This window comes from Lotus japonicus, chromosome 4, assembly GCF_012489685.1.
Source record: "Lotus japonicus ecotype B-129 chromosome 4, LjGifu_v1.2".
NCBI classification, from domain to species: Eukaryota; Viridiplantae; Streptophyta; class Magnoliopsida; order Fabales; family Fabaceae; genus Lotus; species Lotus japonicus.
In genome coordinates, this window is record NC_080044.1 from 30219542 (window position 1) to 30240818 (window position 21277).

The 21277-nt window shown below is 41.5% G+C and overlaps 1 protein-coding gene and 2 long non-coding RNA genes across 7 annotated transcripts; 2 read left to right on the plus strand and 1 right to left on the minus strand.

The window, feature by feature from the left end:
• Positions 1-5091: 5091 nt before the first annotated feature.
• LOC130714967 (uncharacterized) lies at positions 5092-12047 on the plus strand. 5 transcript variants are annotated; one of them, XR_009011532.1, is made up of 5 exons: positions 5092-6132; positions 6906-7048; positions 10660-10725; positions 11635-11756; positions 11894-12047. It is a non-coding gene; the product is annotated as an uncharacterized LOC130714967 (long non-coding RNA). The 5 variants fall into 5 exon arrangements; XR_009011531.1 differs by having other exon boundaries at positions 10660-10699; XR_009011530.1 differs by having other exon boundaries at positions 10660-11756.
• On the minus strand, positions 7213-9442 carry LOC130714965 (protein MAINTENANCE OF MERISTEMS-like). The gene is made up of 3 exons (XM_057564953.1): positions 8587-9442; positions 7742-8502; positions 7213-7650 (listed from the first exon to the last, which is right to left on the minus strand). The coding sequence occupies exons 1-3, from the start codon at positions 9419-9421 to the stop codon at positions 7312-7314; spliced, it is 1935 nt and encodes a 644-aa protein (XP_057420936.1). The 5' UTR covers positions 9422-9442; the 3' UTR covers positions 7213-7311.
• A 328-nt stretch (positions 12048-12375) lies between the features above and the next one.
• LOC130714966 (uncharacterized) lies at positions 12376-20313 on the plus strand. Its single transcript, XR_009011529.1, has 3 exons — positions 12376-12521; positions 13101-13313; positions 19281-20313. It is a non-coding gene; the product is annotated as an uncharacterized LOC130714966 (long non-coding RNA).
• Positions 20314-21277: the final 964 nt, after the last annotated feature.

The following is a 21277-nucleotide window of genomic DNA, read 5'->3' on the forward strand; positions in this document are numbered from 1 at the left end:
AATCGGAATCGCGAAATTTTCATTTTCCCGGGATTTCGCCCGCCTATAAATAGGCGAAAAAGCAAAATATCTTTCATTTTCCTCCATTAGTGGCCCAAATTCGTGGAGAGCAAGGGGGGAGGAGATTTTCGCGAAAACTTGACCAATCTTCGTGCAGTTCGTCCCTACTTCTAGGTATCGAGGTAACTAACACGATTCCTACCTCTGATTGTTGTTTCTGTTGCGTTTCTGAAGTCGTTTCTGTGCTCACAGTTTTGAGCTTTTTCTAAAATTGTCCGTTTTCTTCGATTTCTTGCTTGGGTTATGTTCCTTACGTTCCCCTGAGTCTAAAACCTCTGTCAGTAAACGCTGATTGTGATCCAGTTGTCCAGGATCTGAAAAACTGTTTCAAAACCCTTTTTGTCTCACATTTCGAAACTTTATTGTCGTAAAGCTATAATCTGACTTCGTGCCTTTAGGATTTGTTGTCACGGATGTCATGAGGATCGTTGCTGTCAAATCTGTTTTCAGAACGGATAACTTTGAAGTTTTGAGCCTTTATTTTGGACCAAAATGCCCCTGCGTAGTCGTATTTCGGCCCGATTGTCCGAAAATTGTTCTGACAGTTTCTTTGCCTTAGTTTTACCCTAAAACTACCTTGTGAATTGATTTGATCAAAGAAAAAGAGCCGAAGCCCTTTTTCCTTTGAGGTCGTGGACTATTTCGTTTAGGGGGGAGTTTTTCGGTTTCGAAAACTTGTCTTTTCGTACCTGATTGTCCTATTCTGAAGCTTTAATGCTTTGTCTATCGTTTATGTATTGTTTTGCGATCGAACTAATCGATTTTGTTTGGATTCTGCTTTGTTTTTCTCCGAGGTTCAGTTGAGGGAACTTTGGAAGACTCAGAGCAATTGTTTGAGGAGAACTTTGTTTGCGAAGCTGGAACAGCTCGAGGTTAGGGCAACTTACATATATATTAGCTATGATTTCATAATAGGCGTCGATAAATTCGACTTATGCTTTGCTATGATATTGATTATGATGATGGTTTATTGTTATGAATGTTTTCATAACTTATGATGTTGATGTTGTGTTGGATTGAGCGTTTTGACGCGACTTCGGAGTGGAGATTCATTGATCTGGTGATCTTTGACATTTCGGGTTGGATGAACAACCCTAGGCAAGTCCAAACGAGGGGTTTGAGGCTTAGCCATTTGTTGGGATTCGTTTGAGTACTTAGACTTTCCCCGGGAAACTTCTTTTGGAGGGTTTTTGGAAAACTTAGAATGATTAGAATTTCGAAAACTAGAGACTCTGGGAGACTTAGACTTTGAGAAGTAAACTCATAACTTGACTAATTCAATTCGAAACGTTTTTACTAAACGAATAATCATAGGAGAACTAAAGGGGAAAATATTTACGAAAGACGGGGAAAAGTCGGCTTTTGTTGTGGGTTTGGAGAGTTTTGGAATTGGGGAAAGCCACTAAGGTGAGCTATGGTGATGATTGAAAGTCACCGAGTACTCTAGTACTCTTGGGAGTGTTGTTCGAGTCGTGCTGTATTGACCGGCACAGACTCTGGGCTTTGTTTGTGGGTTTTGTGGTGGGAGTTGTGTTGTATTGACCGACACTAACTCATGGTTTTGTTGGGATTGGGTTGTGAGCTAAACACTTCCGTGGTAAGGGCGATTCGTTGTTTGGCTAACCATATTGCATCAATCGGGTGAATAACGGGAATGGTTCTGCATATCATATGGTGAATAACGGGAATGGTTCACCAAGGATGAATAACGGGAATGGTTCATCCAGGATGGATAACGGGAATGGTCCATCCATAGTGAAGAACGGGAAGCTTCACTGAGGCGTGAGACTTCGTGAAAGCATGGAACTTCACTGAAGCGTGAGACTTCGTGAAAGTGAGTAAGCTTCACTGAGGCGTGAGACTTCGTGAAAGCAGAAACTTCACTAAGGCGGGAGACCTCGTGGAGACGGGAACCTTCGCTGAAACGGGAGACTTTGCGGAGGCGTACACCTTTGCTGAAGCGGGAGACTTTGCGGAGGCGTGCAACTTCACTGAAGCGTGAGACTTCGTGAAGGCGCGAAACTTCACTGAAGCGTGAGACTTCGTGAATGTGTGAGATTTCACTGAAGCGTGAGACTTCGTGAATGCGTGAAAATTCACTGAAGCGTGAGACTTCGTGAATGTGTGAGATTTCACTGAAGCGTGAGACTTCGTGAAAGCGTAAGACCCCATTGAAGCGTGAGACTTCATGGAAGCGTGAGATTTCATCGTCGTTTACCCTAGGGCAACGACAGGGAACATTGGTTTAGTTGGATACGTGTGTGTTGGGAGGACGATACATTGTTTGACTAACCTTATCACCTAACTTCATATGTTGAGATTATGATGATTTGATGTTGATGAACATCGTTAGGTATTAATGATTGAACTGTGTAGGAGATTCGAGAACATGCTATGTATATACCTTAGAGTAGGCAATACATAACTTATATGTATATATATACAACATATGTATATATCCCCTTTATCACAAGTTGATTGTATATCTATTGTATTCTGTAAGTTGACCCTAGCGCCTTGGCTTTGGGCGGACAGGGTAGGTTCCCGATGCATGGCTTTTTGTGTGGTTCTCTTACGGAGGGATCACAGTGAGTCAGTCGGACCATAGGGGTCTTTGCTTAGGCCATTTTGAGGCCGACTTTCTCCTAGTGGTTTGTAATTATACTTTTTCTCACTCACACTTCTGGATCTGTAAATATTTGCCTACGGGCACACTACTTTGGAGTCACTGCGAGTGTGTGTGACGTGGAAGTGCAGCTGAGGCTGTACATGTTTATATTTGATGTATATCGGTTAGTTTAGTAGTTGGGTTTTGTCTTTACTTCCTTATCGTTTTGATTTAAAGGAAAGAAAACGAAAAAAAATTACCTGTTTTCCGCGTAAAGATTATTTTTGGTTACTAAAGTGACACCTGGAAATCGGGGTGTTACACCCTCCTTCTCCTCCAAGCTCGCGGGTTCAATGGGGTTATGGGTTTGGATTTTTGACTTCTCACCTATTTATAGGTGAGGGAAAATGCGGGAAAATGAAAATTTCGCGATTCCTATTTTTCCTGCACATTCCTCTGTGAATTATAAGAGAGAATCTGGCGACAGAATTTCAGAACTCGAAACAGGGTTCTTGGAACTTAAGCAAACGATTCACTAACGGTGTTAATCGATTTAACCCGAAAAGTTACTTTTTGCAGTTGATGTCGGATGAGAAAACTTCCTTCTGAAGAAAGATTAGAAACATCGAAAGAAATTGGTACGCACGTGTGAAATCTTCGTTTGAAGCTCCGAATATAAAAAGTCTTCATCGACAGTTTATTTTAAGGTTCTTGAGCTATCAGAGATTCAGTTTCGGCAAACTTCCGAGAATTGGAATCGGTCGTTCGTACATTCCAGGGTTTCGTGTCGAAACACTTGTCATGGAAATGAATAAGAGAAATTCTTATATTTCTCTGAAGATTTTTGGAATTAGTTCCTATAGTGCTTTAAGAGTAAATTAGTCGTTTACTAGCGCTCTTGCCCTATGCGTAAGCGAATAAGACTCGCGCTATAACTTTTATCGACTTTAATACCATCCTTAGCCTTTTCCTGAACTTTTTCCTTCATAAATTCATTCCATTCGATAAACACTTGTTCAGGTTTTCCTTCACGATACATCAAACCTAATCGTGAATAGGAATTTCATTAATTTATTCTAAGCTTAAAAACTTGGGTCTCACAGGCGGCTTAGTTGATGGTTCAGATCGTGCGTTGGTCCATGATTATGTAGCTTCTGAGACAACAATTTAGGATGATCCGGGGATTGCACTTTATCAACGTCTAGTGTCGGACCAGGGCGTTCCCTCGTTGATTCCCCTCGATGTGATTTTCTCTTGGTTTAAGCCTCTTTCCCGTTGTCTTTATGTGGAGAAGGAGCCCGTTAAGGGCCCATGTGTTTATGTTGGAAGAAAAAGAGGTCGGCACATGAAAGTCACTAAGCGAGGAAGGAAAAAACAAGGGCTTCAGGTTGTTGGTTCTAATGTCGTAGTTGGATCGGAGGTGTCTGACATTGCGTCTGGTAGAGTGGATCATGTGGATTTGGTGTCTTCTCAGTCCCAGGATTGTGTTTATGAACGAGCACGAAAGATGTGGTCGGTTGGTCTTGTTTGCGACGGTTCTGGTGAGGAGGCCATCGAGGGATGTGTGCACCATCTCAAGTGTACGCACCCAAATAAGTATGGATCATCTTGAGGTTTTTAGTTCGTTGTGGTTTGGTTTTTTCTTAGCATTTGGGTGGCTTTGGTTTTTGCTTCGGGGGGTCTTTTTATTTGTCTTATTGTTTGGTTAAGTTTGGGTTGTTATGTTTTATTGTATAGGTTTCTTATTTTGCATGGTTTGCCTCAAAGGCGTTTCTCAGGAATGTTGTACTCTTTTTCCTTCAGTAGGGTTTTTCCCACTGGGTTTTTCATAAGAAGGTTTTAATGAGACACGTTCCCTGGATATGGTCTTTGGGGTGGTTTGCTGGGTGGAGTTTAGGTTATTTGTCATATTTATTAGAGGGTTGTTCTCATTGTTTTACTTATTCATTATATATATAAATATATATGTTTTCCTTTAAAAAAAATTAAGAAAAAGTTGGGTAAGTAAAATTATAAGACGCCCGAAAAGAAAAACTGGGTGGCAGTATTTTCCTAAATAAAATGGCTTTATGTGCTACTACACTCCTTCTAAAGTTCTAAAGATAGTATCATGCAAATCCCTTAATTAATATTCATATATTCATATATATTTGGGACAGGCTTCCATATGCCATTTTTCTGAAGAGGCATGGGTGCCTCCCCCTTCCTAGCCATTGATTTATAATATTTTAATTGAATGGTCCGGATCAGTTGAGGAAAATAATTATGGCTTGGTCCTATCTACTATTCAAAATATATCTCTGGTCCTATTACATTTCTATATTCACGTAAGGAGACCGAAGTTTCTCTGATCCGGTATAGACCCTCTTAGTTTTATTATCTTAAAATTAGTCCCAACTATATGTACACAATAAGCAACCATAGCTGCATGAAAATCCAATCCTCCGAGTATCTCCTCCTCCTACGAGCAACCATACTTGCCCAGTTCTCTTCTTTGAGTTTCTTCTTCTTCAACAGATTGTAGATCTGGAGGATCCATAACTCTTGTCCCTTCTTAACTTCCTTAATCCGTCCTAGCCTTTTAATATCTCGTCCTTCCCTCCATTCACATCCAAACCGTGTTTGAATCTCACATATGTTTTCAGATCTAAACGTTGTAGTTAATATCTGTATTCTCATTATCATCTCCCTTCACCTTCACCAATTCTGAACTTATTTTTCTTTTCTCCACACCCCAAACGCATCAACCCATCTCCTCATTTTCTCTACTCTCTTTCGCCACATCAACCTGAAACAGTGCACCGTCGTAACCTCCTCTTCCTCTGAGCTTGCAGTGCCGCCACCACTACTATTGTTTCCCAGAAACCGGTCACTCACCGCACCTCTCACTCTCAAAATCTCTGAATCGATATCATCTTCTTCACTCACCTAAAAACCCCGAAAAACCGGATCATCAGGATCTTCCTCCTCCATCGAATCCCTTCTGCCTCACCGAAACCACAGCCCTCTCTTTGTCCAAATCGCACCGCCACCACCACAAGTCTTCTCCATCCTGAGTCTGTGTTGTAGATCTGAGGAGACGGAACTCTGATTTTATGAGGAATTTGGAAAAAATTGCTAAATCCATTGAATCAAAACAAAAAAGCATCTTCGTGGTATATGCTTCTCCCTGTTCTGCATCTCCGCTCCTAGCCACCGTCCCTCTCCGCTCCTCCAAGCCACCGTCTTTTCCGACCAGGGACAAACACAGTACCTGGGTTGAATCAAACACCAGTTCTATGCTGTAACAAAAAAAAACAACTTGTTTTGAAGGAAATTGGTGAAGAGGATCCAAGTTCTTTTATGAGAGGACCAGATCTGAAGAGGGCATCGCCGTTCCGGTGACACCGCCGCCAAGGCTGACTCCTTCTATCACAGCCTCCTCCTCGAGGAGTTGTCACGGTTCTGCATAGTGTGAGATTGAGGTATAATTTCATTACTAATTTCTTCTAGATTTTATATTTATATCATAAGGTATCAGGTATCAGTGGTTTCTTTTATTACTTAGAACCTTTTCTGAAAATCAGTATAATTTAGTTGAGGTACCAGTGGTTTGTTTTATTAATGAGAGTTGGGTTTGGGGCCCCCCTATGGGGCTCCGCGCCCCACCTCTTTTTTTTTAACCCATAAATGCCCTACGGAACTTAAACTTCCGTATTCTATAAAATAGAATACGGAAGTTAAAATTCCGTATTATAACTCTGACAGTCATCACCTTTTCCACCATTACTCCTCCCTCCACCAACCCCTCCACCATTACTCCTCCGTCACCAACCCCTCACCAGCCCCCTTAACCCCCTCAATGCCTCCAGACCACCCTCTCTCTCACCCTCTCCTACCTCACTTTCATCCTCACTTCCATTCTTCCTACCACCACCACCAACTCCTTCATTGGCAAGCTCTCCACCATTGGATGCAAAAAGATAGCATTTGAGGTAAGTGTTGTTAGTTGTTTGTTGTATGTTGTTAGTTTAAGTAGTTGAAGTTGTTAGATTAAGTAGTTAGATTAAGTAGATTAAGTAGTTAGAATGATGATTTTCTGAATTCTGAGATGTGTTAAAATACGGAATATAAAGTTTCGGAGTCTATACGAAAATTAATATACCGTATTCAATACGAATTATAAATTTCCGTATTAAATACGAATTATAAAGTTCCGTATGCAATATGGATAATAAAGTTCCGTATTCTCTTCCAGGGATGACAGAATCATTTTTATTTCATGAATCCCAATTGATTGAAGTTGGATTGAACAATGCTCAACCTGAAGAGGTGCCACCACCAGCATTTGTACCCCCGTGTATAAGTATAGATGTCTCGCATTTATTTACAACTGATCAGGTATTCTTTGAACAGATTTTTGCATTGTTTTGAAAGTGTAATATATCAATTCTTATTATGTCTTGATCACCCTTGTTTATGCCTTGTTTGTGTGTTGGGTATGCATCATTATTCACGGTGTAGTTATACAGGTTATTTTTCATTATAAGAGTCTAAACATAATAGGTGGAAATAGAAAGCGTGGTTAATATAAAAAGAGTCCATACAATGTCGTCACATGTCATAATATAAAAGTACACAAAAAAATATATACAAATATACAGTCACTCGCCCCGACCCCTACCGCCACCCCTACCGCCACCCCTCCGACCTCTAGGTCCACGAGCTCTGCCTCCACGAGCGCCCTCTGCAGGTGCACCCTCTCCACGGGCTCTGCCTCCACGGGCTCTGCCTCCACGCGCTCTACCTCCACGACCTCTGCCTCCTGCAGCTCCAGCTCCTCGGACAGCAGCAAAGGCTACTCCCTGGGTACCGATGAATGCGCTGGATCTAATAAGATCCAGCGCCCTCTCAGTGAGGGATCGGGCATGCGTGCCAACTGCAAGAGCATCTGGCACCTCCAGTGACTGCTCCAACAAGTCCACGACCCGACGCACAACCGTCTGCAAAAATAATGTACATAAATGTGAGTGTACAAATAAAATATCATGAACAAAAAATCACAATTGCATGAAAAATAAAATTCAAACTTACCACAGCACTGAACTCCTCCCTCCTATCATCAGGGATGATGAACCGATGGGACACACCGCCATACCACCTCATGTACTCCTCCACAGCCTCTCCCGAATGAGTAACAGGGATCCCCTGAGGGCGCAGGTGCGGCACAAAATCAGCATAGGCAGCATCTGCGGTCTCAGCAAGGGACCCAGTCGTCTGGATCTCGGAGGGGTGTCGAGGGACATCCTGGATGTAGCCAAACTGGCGCAGAACCCTCTCTGGTAGATGTCGTCGAACAACACGGCCAAATGGCGTCCGGATGTAGCCAGAATACATGGCCATCTGATCCCGTGGTCGATGAGCCCGATGGTCCTCAAATGGGGTCCATATAATGTCATCCACCGTCAGCTCATCGAGCATGACTCGCCTCTCATCGAGGCCTGCATGCCCGACCCGGGACATAACCCACCGCCGCGCCCTAGGCTGGTCCTGTGAGTACTCCGGATCCGCCCTCCGGATAATGACGCGATCAGAAAGGTACTCGTAGGCCCATCCTAGCAAGAGTGAGCTGAAACCTCCCATCTGGGCCGTCCCCCTCCTGGACGCTCGATCAAGCTGGTCGTACAACGTAGCGAGCGCAATTGCGCCCCACGCGTACTCGGACACTCGACCGAGATCCTGCAACATACCTATCCAGTAGACGGTCGTGTGGTATCCACCGCTCTTGCTAGCAAAGAGCGTCGCGCCTAGCTGGTTCACCAGCCAAATCCGTGCAGCGTCCTCATATCGGTGCTCTACAATGAAATGAATTCAGTTAACAGTTAATAACAATACAATAATAATAGATACTATTTAATCAAGTAATAATTAAGACATACCCTCCAACGCAGCATCATACAGGGTCTGCAAGACCCCAAAGCGAATAGTCTGGCTCCTGTTCTTATCAAACTCAGCATGATAACGAGCAACAGATCCTCCCATCAACTCAGCACATAGCGCTGCACACTCGTCCCTCTCCCCCCTCCCAGGCGTATAGAACCTCGACCCCATTGGGAGATGGAGAAGAGCCGACACGTCGTCCAGGGTGATGGTCATCTCCCCAAACGGCATGTGGAAGCTACTAGTCTCCTCATGCCATCGCTCCACAAGGGCCAAAATGAGGCCTGCATCTGTCTCCGAGTAGCTGCACCAGGGTAGCTGATGAAGACCCGTCTGCTCAATCAACTCTCGAACCCTCCTGTGACTGTCTGAATCACCATCACAAGCAAGGTTCCAAACCTTCCCCCCAGCTGTGGCCACCCTCAAGTGTCGACGGTCCACATACCGCTCGTCTGTGCGTAGGAGTGCATGCCACGTCCAGGGAGCCTTGTGATCAGCATAATGCGTGAGAAGCGACAGATCAACAGGCCCCCCCGGAAACGGCGGCAACCTCTGGATCAGGTCCTCCTCGCCACCCTGTGCCTCTGGCACGACATCAGCATCAACATCAGGAGGAGGAATACTATCCTCGTCATATGACCCCTCCTCGCCGGATGACTCCTCGTCGGATGACTCATCGCCGGATGACTCATCGCCGGATGACGACTCGCCTGATGACTCCTCGCCTGGTGACTCAGGGCGAGGTACCTCAACCATGGGAGACGGCGGAGTAGGAACTCGATCAGTAGGCTCAACTGGAGCTGGAGCTGAAGCCTCTACCATGGGCGACTGCATAGAATCAACTGGAGCTGGAGCTGAAGCCTCAACAGCGTGAGAGGTCGCAGCATGATCGCCGCGCCGGCTAGAAGCATGTAATCGCCCGTGTCTATCCTCTGTAGGCCCCGCATCCTCACTAGCTCGAGACCTCTTTCTGTTCTTCATTCTCACTATATATTCAGAGCAAACATTTTCTAAATAAATTCACTGAATAAATTATACTCGCTCAATTACTAAATTTCTCAATTAAATCTCTAAATAAAATCACTAAATAATTCACGATGTTTATAACTAAATTAAAAACATTTTATAAATTAACTAAGCTAATTAGATTAGGTTTTATAAATAAACTAAGCTAATTATATTAAGTTTTATAAAAACATTTTATAAATTAAGTTTATAACTCTAAACAGACACCAAATACGGAACATTAAGTTTCATATCCAATACGGAACATTAAGTTTCATATCCAATACGGAACATTAAGTTTCATATTGAATACGGAATATTATGTTCCGTATCGAACCAGAACTCCATTAACGACATTGCATGATTGGAACTCGCCCCAAAGACCAATTTATACAATTTCAGCCAACCTAACATCTACTTAAGCATAAATCGACTATCCTAGGGTTGAAAGATTCCATAATTTCAAGTTAAATGGTGATTTCAAGTTGAAATCCAAACTTACTTACCTCTAGGTTCAATGCAATGAATGGGGAGAATGGGGTTGATGATGGAGACGATGGTACCCTGTCCAGATGATGATTGAAGCAAGGAGAGCGTCGGTCTCGAAGATTGCAGAGCAAGGGTTGGGAATGGTTTGGAGCGCTGAAATGGGTTTTGAAAAAACCCTGTCGATTACATAGTAATATAATACGGAACTTTATATTCCGTATTGAATACGAAATTTAATATTCCGTATTCTTGTAAAGGGGGTTTTTCCGTAATTTCCCCACTTTAAGTGGGGCGCGGAGCCCCATAGGGGGGCCCCAAACCCAACTCCCTTTATTAATTAATGTGATCCTTTTCTTAAAATCAGTATATTTTAGTTGCTTATTGCAACCAATCCTTTTAACTGAAGAAGTTCCATGTACATGAGGTTTAAAATACAAAAGGAATGAAAAAAGACAATGATATTTGCAAAGCTAGCTGCTTCTCTACTTCTCCCTCATGCTGCTCAAACTGAAACAGCAGCGTTGTTTGATGCTCTTTGCAACCTTAGCGTTCTCATTCTTCTGATTTCTTTCTTTCAGGGCTTGACAACATGAGAAACCAATGGGAGACGGTCTGAGGGTAAGAAGATAGTGCAGCTGCTACAGGTTGCTTCTTCTCTTTGTTTTCTACGCTTTGAAAAGTGCAAAAGCTGTGGTAAGCAGCACCAAACATGATGCGGCAGCGGTGAGCCGTGAGCAGCGAAGTCACAACCCCTATGCATGTTAATTTCTAAAGAGGATTGATTTTTTAACAGATTATTTATGTTCTGCAAATCATTGTACCACTTTTGAAATTATATATTTAGAATTTAAGTAAGCTAACTTAATAGTGGCAAAATTTTGGGTTATGTTTTGCTCCCTGAAAGAATTAAGAACCTTTTGTTTGTCAATGTTTTAAAACGGTAGTGTATCAATTTCTTCCTTCGACATTACCAACCATGGCCTCGATTAGAATGATAAATTTCACACTCCTTTCTTTTGTGTTTTATTTTAGTGAAATTCTACTTCTTTCTCCTTCTGCTCCATGGAAAAAGAGTGCTGTTGCACATAACATATGCAGTTGTAGATTATTGTGGTTGCTTGCAGCTTATATACCTATTATGCTTGTGCTTCTCACAGATATCTAACCAAGCAGGAACTGTGGTTCTCACAGACCCTTGACCACTACTCTCCCTATGTACTTGTCACTTCGATTCCATCTCTTCTCAATCACCATTCACATTAAGTTAATCAATTCTCCGGGCTTGCATCCCAAATTTTGGTTCATTACAAACCTCAATTCTCCGGCACTTAATTTCTGGAACTAAGCGTTTTTTCAATTAACAAGAACTAGGTTATAGTTAAGTTGCTTCAATGTTTTAATATATATTGCAATTTACTAAGTGCCTGCCTGGTTGGTTCAGTGTTTCAATTTACATTGCAATTTGGTTCAATGTTCTTATGAAATAGCACGTTATGCAGCAATTTGAGAAGGGAAGGTTTTGACCTTTTTTTTCTTTCAATTATGCGCTGCAGGATCACTACAAGTTCCAGCAACGTTACTATGAGTTCCTTGACTATTTCCGGATTCCTGATGGACCCATTTTTTTGGTAATTTGTGGTGAATCACATACTAGTAGCTTTTGTTGGTTAATGAGGTAAGATCATAAGTAGTAGCTTGGCTCGAGTCCTATATATCATAGTGATCTGCAAGACTGATTTTTTTTTTAATACATTGTGGCTTTTATGAAGCAAATATATGAATAAAAAACCCAAGTGTTTGTAACATATATAGGTTCTGGCAAAGAAGTTTGGAGCAGCTGTGGTTTCTGTTAAGCATCGCTATTATGTTTGAGTTCTCCATTTAAATCTCTGGCCACAAAAAATCTAAGATATCTTTCATCCAAGCAGGCACTCTTTGATTTGGATGTTTTTTGTCAGAATTATCAGGCTAGTTAAATTCTTTCACCTTCCTTTTTGACAAGAACTTAGCAGAAGTGAAGTCAGTAAAGTAGCAACTTAAAAAACTAGTTGAAAAAGTTATAGCTAGTCTTCTGTTTCACTTTTATATGACTAAAGAACCATACACCATGCATAACATTAGTCTTCATGTATAAGTTGCTTAAAATCAAATTATATAATGTATAAGCTTGTAAATGAATGCTGAAACTGATTTCATTGCTTCAGGTTTTATTTAAATGATGACTGAATAATCCTGTGGTATTTATTAGATTGCTGTTTATTTTATTTGATTGGTTATTGCATTTTTCTTGCAGGACTCCTTAAATGCAAAACTAAATAGAACAAAAACCGAAAATCCCTGGTTTGTTTTTGGTGTCTAATATCCTGGAGCGCTCAGTGTGTGGTTCTTAATTTCTGGTGTTGTTCTTGCTATTTACAACTTCACAAAATTTGATCAACAGGTGAAGATGGCGATTATTTGCTTATGGCCACCTTTATTTTTTGATTTTTTAGACTAGAAACAGTATAACTGTATAAGTATATTTTGTGATTTAATCCCTAAACTTGTTGTGTGTTTAGTTTTGGAAGTACAATTGTGTGTTACACTGTTACTACAAATAATTGCTTTGCTGGCCATAAAGAAATATAACTACAATTTTGTGTGTTACTCATAAAGATAATAGAAAAACGGATCTGGCAGGTGTGCTTTCACTTTGTTGTTTCTCATTGCATGAGGTGCAACATATTTGGTTAGTTGACTGAAATTCCACATTGCATGAGGTGCAATATATTTGGTTAGTTGACTGAAATTCCAATAAGCTTTGCTTTACCAAGTTCACATGATATGTCCAAAACAGATGCGCATCATTCTGATTATGTAAAATAAAATAAGAAATCTAAAAGACTAGAGAACTGACTAGAGTTCTGATTCTGACTCGGTTACTACACTATAGACCTTTGCTTTTCCCTTGCTACATTAACGCAAATAACTAGAGTTTTGCAGCTAATGGCCTTTTTCTTTTGTATAATAATCTTTACAGGAATCAATCAAGAAGATCAAGATTTGGGAGAAGGATCAATTAAGTTGTGATCATTCTAGTAGAACAAAACAGGAAGATGAAGGAAAGTAAAGAAGTCTTGATGAGGAAAAGTAATGCAAAGGCAGAATTCTTAATATTGATGTGGATAAGGAATGGTTAGATGAACAGGATGATAGAGGAAATCTTATTCAGCAAGAATAATAGCAAAAGCCAGTAAGTATTCATTTTTTTTGTAAACCTTATCATCCAGCTTGGGTACCAATTATCAAATATTGCCACCAATAGAGTCATTGTTGGCTCAAGCATTTTACTATGTTGTCTGGATGACTCAGTTTATCTTGAAGTTTTATTTTTGTTCTGTCTAGGGCTCTTAAGTATGCCCGGCAGTGATGTGCTGTTAAATATGTTTGTTTAGCATAGACATCATGATGAGGTAATTAAAGACTAACAAGAACTATAGATGAATAAGAAGACTGAACGAAGTTTGTATTGATGAAGAAAAAGAAAATACAGATTAGGATAGTAGTGTATTGCTAGAAAACTCTAACAACCCAAAGAGAAGCTCGAATGGCTTTCTCTCTCTAAAGAGATTCCTCTCTCTCTCTATAACAGAAATGCAATTCTGAATGCCCCTATCAACCACACCTCATCATTCCTTATACTCACTCCCTAACTAACTCATTCTTCTCTCCTGGCCTCTGGACAGCTCAGCAGCTTTCCCTTTCTTTCTCATGTAGACTTTCCATATTGTGGGCTTACCAAGGCCCAAGTTCCCTTGAATATTTGAGTTTCTATCAACTCCTGCCTCCTTAGGAACAGCCTTGTCCTCAAGGCAGAATTCAGGAAACTGTCCTGCAAGAACCTCATCATCTTCCCAGGTTACATCATCTAAGGACTTGTGCTTCCACTTGATTAAACTTTGATGGACCTCTCTGTCTCCTTGCCTGATAGTCCTGGAGCCCAATATTGACTCAGGATACACATCAGCAGCTTCATCAATGCCTAAGTCTCTAGGCAATTCTCCTTGCACCTGATAGTTTCCCACTGCTCTTTTCAGGAGGGACACATGGAAAACAGGGTGGATTCTGGATTCTTCTGGCAATTTGAGTTTGTAAGCCACGGCCCCTATTTGAGCTTCAATCTGAAATGGGCCATAGAACCTGGCAGCCAGCTTCTGGTTAATTCTCTTAACTACTGAATGTTGCCTGTGGGGTCTGAGCTTAAGAAACACCCATTCCCCTACTCTAAAACTTAAGTCCCTTCTCTTCTTGTTAGCATAACTGGCCATTTGTTCCTGAGCTTTCTTCAAGTGTGCCCTGAGTTGCCTTAGAGCTTCATCTCTCTCACTTAGTTCTAAAGCAACAGCTGCCACTTTAGTTTCATTGGAGAGAAACCTTACCAAGGGGGGAGCTTTCCTTCCATAGACCACTTCAAAAGGAGTCAAACCAGTAGAGCTATGGAAGGTAGAATTGTACCAAAATTCAGCCCAAGGGACCCAATAGGACCATGATTTAGGATGATCTGAAGCAAAGCACCTGAGGTAACTCTCCAAACATCTATTGATGACCTCAGTCTGACCATCAGTCTCAGGATGATAGGCTGAGCTCATTTTCAATTTGGTCCCTTGCAGTTTGAATAGCTCTGCCCAGAAGTGACTGACAAAAATGGGATCTCTATCACTGATGACAGTGCTTGGCACCCCATGTAGCCTTACAATCTCTCTGGTAAACACCTCAGCAATAGATTTGGCAGTGTAAGGGTGCTTGAGTAAGATGAAGTGACTGTATTTGGATAATCTATCCACCACTACCAGAATTGCTTCATAACCCTTTGATTTAGGTAGCCTTGTAATGAAGTCTAGTGAGAGATCCTCCCATACTGCATTAGGGATCGGAAGAGGTTGTAGTAGACCCCCAGGAGATGTGGAACTGTATTTCTGCCTTTGGCAGACATCACAAGATCTCACAAAGTCTCTAACTGTCTTCTGCATGCCTACCCAATAGAGTGAATCTGCCAATCTTCTATAGGTTCTAAAAAACCCTGAATGTCCCCCAGAAGGAGAACTATGGTATTCTTGCAACAGCCAAGGAATTGAGGGAGATGTGGGGGAGAGTACCAATCTACCATGATACAAGAGAACCCCTTGCTGAACAACAAACCCAGGTTTGGACTGAGGGTTACTCTGAACTTCCTAAAGGAACTTCTGAATGTAAGGATCATTGGCTATCTCCTCCAAAAGTTTCTTCCTATCATCCCACACAGGAAAAGACAACAGAGTTTTGAGCTCCCCCTCATCAAAGCACCTTGAAAGAGCATCAGCTGCCTTGTTTTCTTGCCCTGGCTTGTATTTTACCTCAAACTGGTAACCAAGAAGCTTTGCCAACCAACACTGCTGATCTGGGGAAGTTATCTTCTGCTGCAAGAAGTGTTTCAAACTCCTGTGATCAGTATACACCACAAAAGCCTTCCCCAACAAGTAGTGTCTCCAGTGTTGGATGCACAAAACCAGTGCCATAAGCTCCTTTTCATACACAGATTTTGCCAAATTCCCCATAGACAGGGCCTTACTGAAAAAAGCTATGGGCTGTCTCTTTTGCATTAACACAGCTCCAATGCCCCTCCCTGCTGCATCACATTCCACCTCAAAAGGCTCATCAATGTTGGGCAAAGCTAGCACAGGAGAGCTTGTCATGACCACTTTCAATTGTTGGAAAGCCTTCTGTGCCTCAAGTCCCCAAGAGAAATTGTCTTTCTTGGTCAGCTCAGTGAGTGGTCTTGCCATTTTGCCATAGTCTTTGATAAACTTCCTATAGTAGCCAGTTAAGCCCAAGAACCCTCTCACTCCTTTGACATTTTTGGGTGTTGGCCAATCCACAATACACTGGACCTTCTCTGGATCCACTGCAACTCCAGCTCCTGAAATGATGTGGCCCAAGTAGTCTATTTGTGCACATCCAAATTTACACTTAGTCTGGTTTGCTACAAAACAATTATCCAGTAACACTGTCAAAACAGTTTTAAGGTGATCTTGATGCTCTAACATAGTCTTACTATAGATTAGAATATCATCGAAGAAGACCAAGACAAATTTTCTCAAGTAGGGCCTAAAAATGTCATTCATTATAGCTTGAAAAGTTGCTGGTGCATTCATCAACCCAAATGGCATTACCAAGTATTCATAATGACCATTATGAGTCCTAAAAGCAGTTTTAGGAATGTCTTCTTCATGGACTCTAATTTGATGGTAACCAGACTTTAAGTCAATTTTGGAAAAAATAGCAGCACCATTTAGTTCATCTAAAAGCTCATCTACAATGGGAATAGGATACTTATCTGGGATTGTAGCCTTGTTCAAAGCTCGATAATCCACACACATTCTCCAGCTTTTGTCTTTCTTCCTCACTAGGATTACAGGACTTGAATAAGCACTCATACTTGGCCTAATGATTCCTGCTTCCATCAGCTCTGTCACTTGTCTCTCAATTTCCTCCTTTTGATGGTGTGGGTATCTATAGGGCCTAACATTGATAGTTCCATGATCTGGAATCAAATTGATTTGGTGCACCTTGGTTCTGACAGGAGGCAATTGAATTTTCTTGGAGAAAACTGCTTGGAATTCCTCCAGCACATTCTTGATCATCAAAGGTACTTCGGGTACTGCTTTGGCCATCTCTGAGGTTTGCAGTTGAGGTCCCCAATACTCTAATTGTATTCTGCCTTGAGTGTCACTGAGAAATGCGTGAAGGTTGCTTTGCTTGCTATCCTTAATCCTCATACCCTGCAATTTCACCACTTCATTCCCATACACAAACTGCATAGACAAGAACTTCCAATCCATTACCACCTCTCCCAAAGTGCTAAGCCAAGCCACACCTAGCACCATGTCCAGTCCTCCCAGCTCCAAAACCAGTGCATCAATAACAATCTCAATCTTTCCCAGTCGTGCTTTGATTCCCTTGCAGATCCCTATTGACATCACCCTATGCCCATCTCCGAGCTTGATGCTCTTTGACAAAGGAGTGATTATCAAACCCAGTGCAGCGACGACCTTGGGTGAAATGAAATTGTGGCTTGCTCCACTATCCACTAAGATCAGCAATTCCACACTACCGACTTGACCCAATATTTTCATGGTTTGATGCTCACCCAAACACCCCAATACTCCCATGAGTTTACACTCCACAGTTTCCTCCTCTTCGCACTCTTCAGGTTCACCCTCGAGCATTACGATTTCACCCTCTTCATCAATGGTTTCCCCCTCACCAAGAATCAAGACTCGCAGGGATCGTTCTGGGCACTTATGCAAGGTGGGGTGATATTTCCCTCCACACTTGAAGCACAACCCCTTGGCCCGCCTCTCGGCGATTTCGTCCACCTGGAAACTTCTGACCCCCTTCCATCGCTCCGACGAGCCCGGCGGCGAGTAAGCACTCGCGTTGGACCCAGCAGAACTGAAAGATCGGGTCTGGTTTGACCCACCGGGTTTAGAGAAGCGGGCCGCATCTTTACTTCCCAGCCCACTCTTGTTAGCAAACGACCCGGCCCAATTTCCCTGACCCGAACGCTCGTACCCAAGTCGTTTTACAACCCGTTTACCTTCATCCTCATCTTCTTCCTTGAGTTCATCCTCTACGTCCTTTGCGATGCGCATCATCTCCATGCGAGTGCTTGGATTTAGAGTTCGCACGCGTCGACGAATCGTCGGTTTCAACCCGCTCATGAAGTAACCCAGGTATTGGTCCTCCGGTAACCTTCCCACCTGAGATGAGAGAAGCTCGAATGCCTCCACGAACTCCTCCACGCTTCCGCGTTGTCGAAGCGTCGACAGCTCCTCAAATGGGTTTTCCAACCGACGTCCTCCGTAACGAGCGATCAATGCTCGTTTGAGCTTTTCCCAAGATAACTCATCTTCTGTTTCCATCAACAAATTGAACCAATGGATCGTCGATCCTTCCATGCTCAAACGTGCCAGCTTCACTCGTAACTCATCTGGTGTGCCCTGCACATCGAAATAGATCTCCGCTCGCGTAATCCAGGCCACTGGGTCATCTCCTTCGAACATGGGTAGCTTCACCTTCTTCCCGGCGAGGCGCGACTCACCCAGATTGGAGTCCCCTGTCGAGACTTCCCCTTCGTAGACCACCTTTTTCCCCACTTGCTTACTGAGCTCAGTAAGCACTTGACTCTGCTGCTGCATCTGGAGTGCTAGTTCCTGCAGCGTCGCAGTCACTGTTCCCATCTGAGTTTCCAGAGCTTCCATTCGATCAGTCATTTTGGGTGGCATCTACCAACACTGGTTCCAGAGATGGTGTTGATGATCCGGCAAGTCGGACCAATTGATGAGGTAATTAAAGACTAACAGGAACTATAGATGAATAAGAAGACTGAACGAAGTTTGTATTGATGAAGAAAAAGAAAATACAGATTAGGATAGTAGTGTATTGCTAGAAAACTCTAACAACCCAAAGAGAAGCTCGAATGGCTTTCTCTCTCTAAAGAGATTCCTCTCTCTCTCTATAACAGAAATGCAATTCTGAATGCCCCTATCAACCACACCTCATCATTCCTTATACTCACTCCCTAACTAACTCATTCTTCTCTCCTGGCCTCTGGACAGCTCAGCAGCTTTCCCTTTCTTTCTCATGTAGACTTTCCATATTGTGGGCTTACCAAGGCCCAAGTTCCCTTGAATATTTGAGTTTCTATCACATCAACTTTGTGATTGGTACTAAAAGCTCACTTTTCATTCTACATTATAGATATTGCCTAAAGTTTTGATTGATGCATTGCCTAAAGGATATGTGAATCTAATATGTAATATGAACATGTAGCATTTGAAGGGTACCACTACCACCAGGTTGTACTTGAACCATTGAGTTGTTTGGTATTGTTTACAAATTCAAATGGTTGTTATTTGCCAGACTTTATAAGTATGTCATTCACTTGGTGTTTCTTCTAGATCTCCTTCTGGCTCTGGGTTTTAGTTATGTAGCTCATCTATCTCTTCTCTTCATTGATTTTCTCCTAATTTCTCCTAATTCATCTGATGGTGGAGAATTCTGAACTAGTTAACTCCATTAGGAGTTTGTGCTTCACTTTTCTGTTGATTGGCTGAAAAATTGTTCATTTGAGCTTTTGGTATTATTTATTTATGCAATTCGCTGTTATTTGTTGGCTCAGGGCCTGAAAATTGAAGCAATCATTCGGAAATCAATGACCAGGAAATATCGGGGTGAAATTGCTCAGGGAAAAGGTCTATGAAATAATCTTTTCATCTTCATTCTCTCAAGTTTTCTTTTTGGTTTATTTTAAAAAGGAATTCAGAACTGTACGAATATCAATTTTGAGAGCTTGTGAGCTGTCTAATGCTAATGTGAATTGTAGGATGCAGGACAAAACAATTGCATTCAATGGAGATTCGTTCGGCGGCCTTCGATCTCTATATGTTCTCCAACATCGAGTCCCATATAGAGCATGTTTATTGCTTTCAAATAGAGCTTGTTTTTGTACAAGCTTCTGATATTTTTTCCAGATGGCCTGCATTAGCTTATATCAGAGGTCTTTAATCTCAAATGTCTGGTGCAGGAAGCTTTGGCAAAGTGGATTGCTTGTCTGTTATGTGTGGGAGGTCAAGTCCAAAGTCTGATATAGGTGCAGTTTTGCTTGTTTGCTGTTCGTACAGAGTGGTGTGGGTCTGTGGGCTATCAGCATGTTTTACTCGTGCTGGAGCCTGGAGGAAGAAGAGTGGAGGCTCACCCCCGAGAGTGGCCTCCACACTCTCCCCCACTTGCCGGTTCGGTCCTTGTCATAAACCAGTCAACAACGGTGCAAGCCAGGAAAAAACGAAAAACCAGTGGTTAAACAATTTTAACCAGACCCAAATCTACATGCTCAGGCGGCACGGTTCCTTCACTTCTGTCAGTTTCATTGAACACTTTTTTATGTGAATTTATTGTTAAAATATAAATTGGACTTGACCTTTATTACTTTTTGAATTATAAGGACAAGTGCAGCACTATAGCCTAGGGAGTAGATATCAGCACTAGATATCAAAGATGAGTGAAGAATAGCATCAACAGCTTCACGTTGATGTTTCCTTTTTGAAATTTCAGCAGCTTTTGTATAACTGGAACAGTCGTTTAGCTCTTATAAAAAATGGTTTAAGTTAGGGCCAATTACGTAAATTTTATTTAATTCTAAATTATTTTTCTCATTCCTCAGTTTCTGCCCATCATTAAGAGCCTGTTTGGTTTTGCGTCTGGGAGAGCTAGAATCACGTCCTGTTAGCAAAACGTGGATCTGTGATATTTTTTCATGTTTGGGTGAAAATATCAAACTCACGTTTAACCTTATAGACTCACGTCCCCTTGATGCTCGGCCTTGTTGCTTCTGCGTCTCCTCTAATCGATTCAAAGACTCAATTATAAACATAAATAAAGTTTTCCCTCATTGCCCATTCTCTGCACAAATTTTTCTGCAACTTTTTTCTTTCTTTCCATGGTTATGGCGGTGGGGGGCTATGGTGAGATGGTGGGTCCCGCACTTAATGACTATGGTGATACTTTGAGCATCTCGTGTACTCTTTTTTTACCACTCAATTTGTACGGTGGTTGCATAGGATATTAAACCAATTGGAAAATAGAAATTAGAACTTGAGAGTTTACTTATAACTCATGTTATGTATTTTATATTCTGTTTTCTATTCACCATGTAGTTAATTAGTATAAGATTAAAAAATAAATTAATATATGTTTAATTGTTGTATAATTGTTGTATTATGTTTATTTAAATATCATTCATATATTGTAATTAATTCAATGAAACTAAATTAATAAACTTTTTAATAGCATACATTGATATATTATTATTAACTTAATAACATCATTTTTTGTGAATAATGAAATCAATTTAAATACCATTAATATATATAATTAATTAATTTAGTGAAATTAAATAATAAATTAATTCATATTAATATAAAGTTAAAAAATGACGCAAGTCTTGTATAATGATTAAAATATTCATACCCATTTTGGTCATTACATAATCAAAATCAATTCTAACCAAAGTTATCCAAACGAAATTCTGTTATGAGAATCAATTCTTGATAAATGAATCCAAACATAAATCACGTCACTCAAACTCACGTTTATCAGATCCAATTCTGACCAGATCCA

What these genes read in the sequence shown, in the direction of transcription:
- LOC130714965 (XM_057564953.1), bottom strand. Translation starts at nt 9,421, where the DNA reads ATGCAGTCGCCCATGGTAGAGGCTTCAGCTCCAGCTCCAGTTGAGCCT. An exon ending in GTATGATGCTGCGTTGGAGG is followed by an intron (nt 8,503 to 8,586) that starts GTATGTCTTAAT and finishes ATTTCATTGTAG; the next exon opens with AGCACCGATATGAGGACGCT. An exon ending in GGGAGGAGTTCAGTGCTGTG is followed by an intron (nt 7,651 to 7,741) that starts GTAAGTTTGAAT and finishes TTATTTTTGCAG; the next exon opens with ACGGTTGTGCGTCGGGTCGT.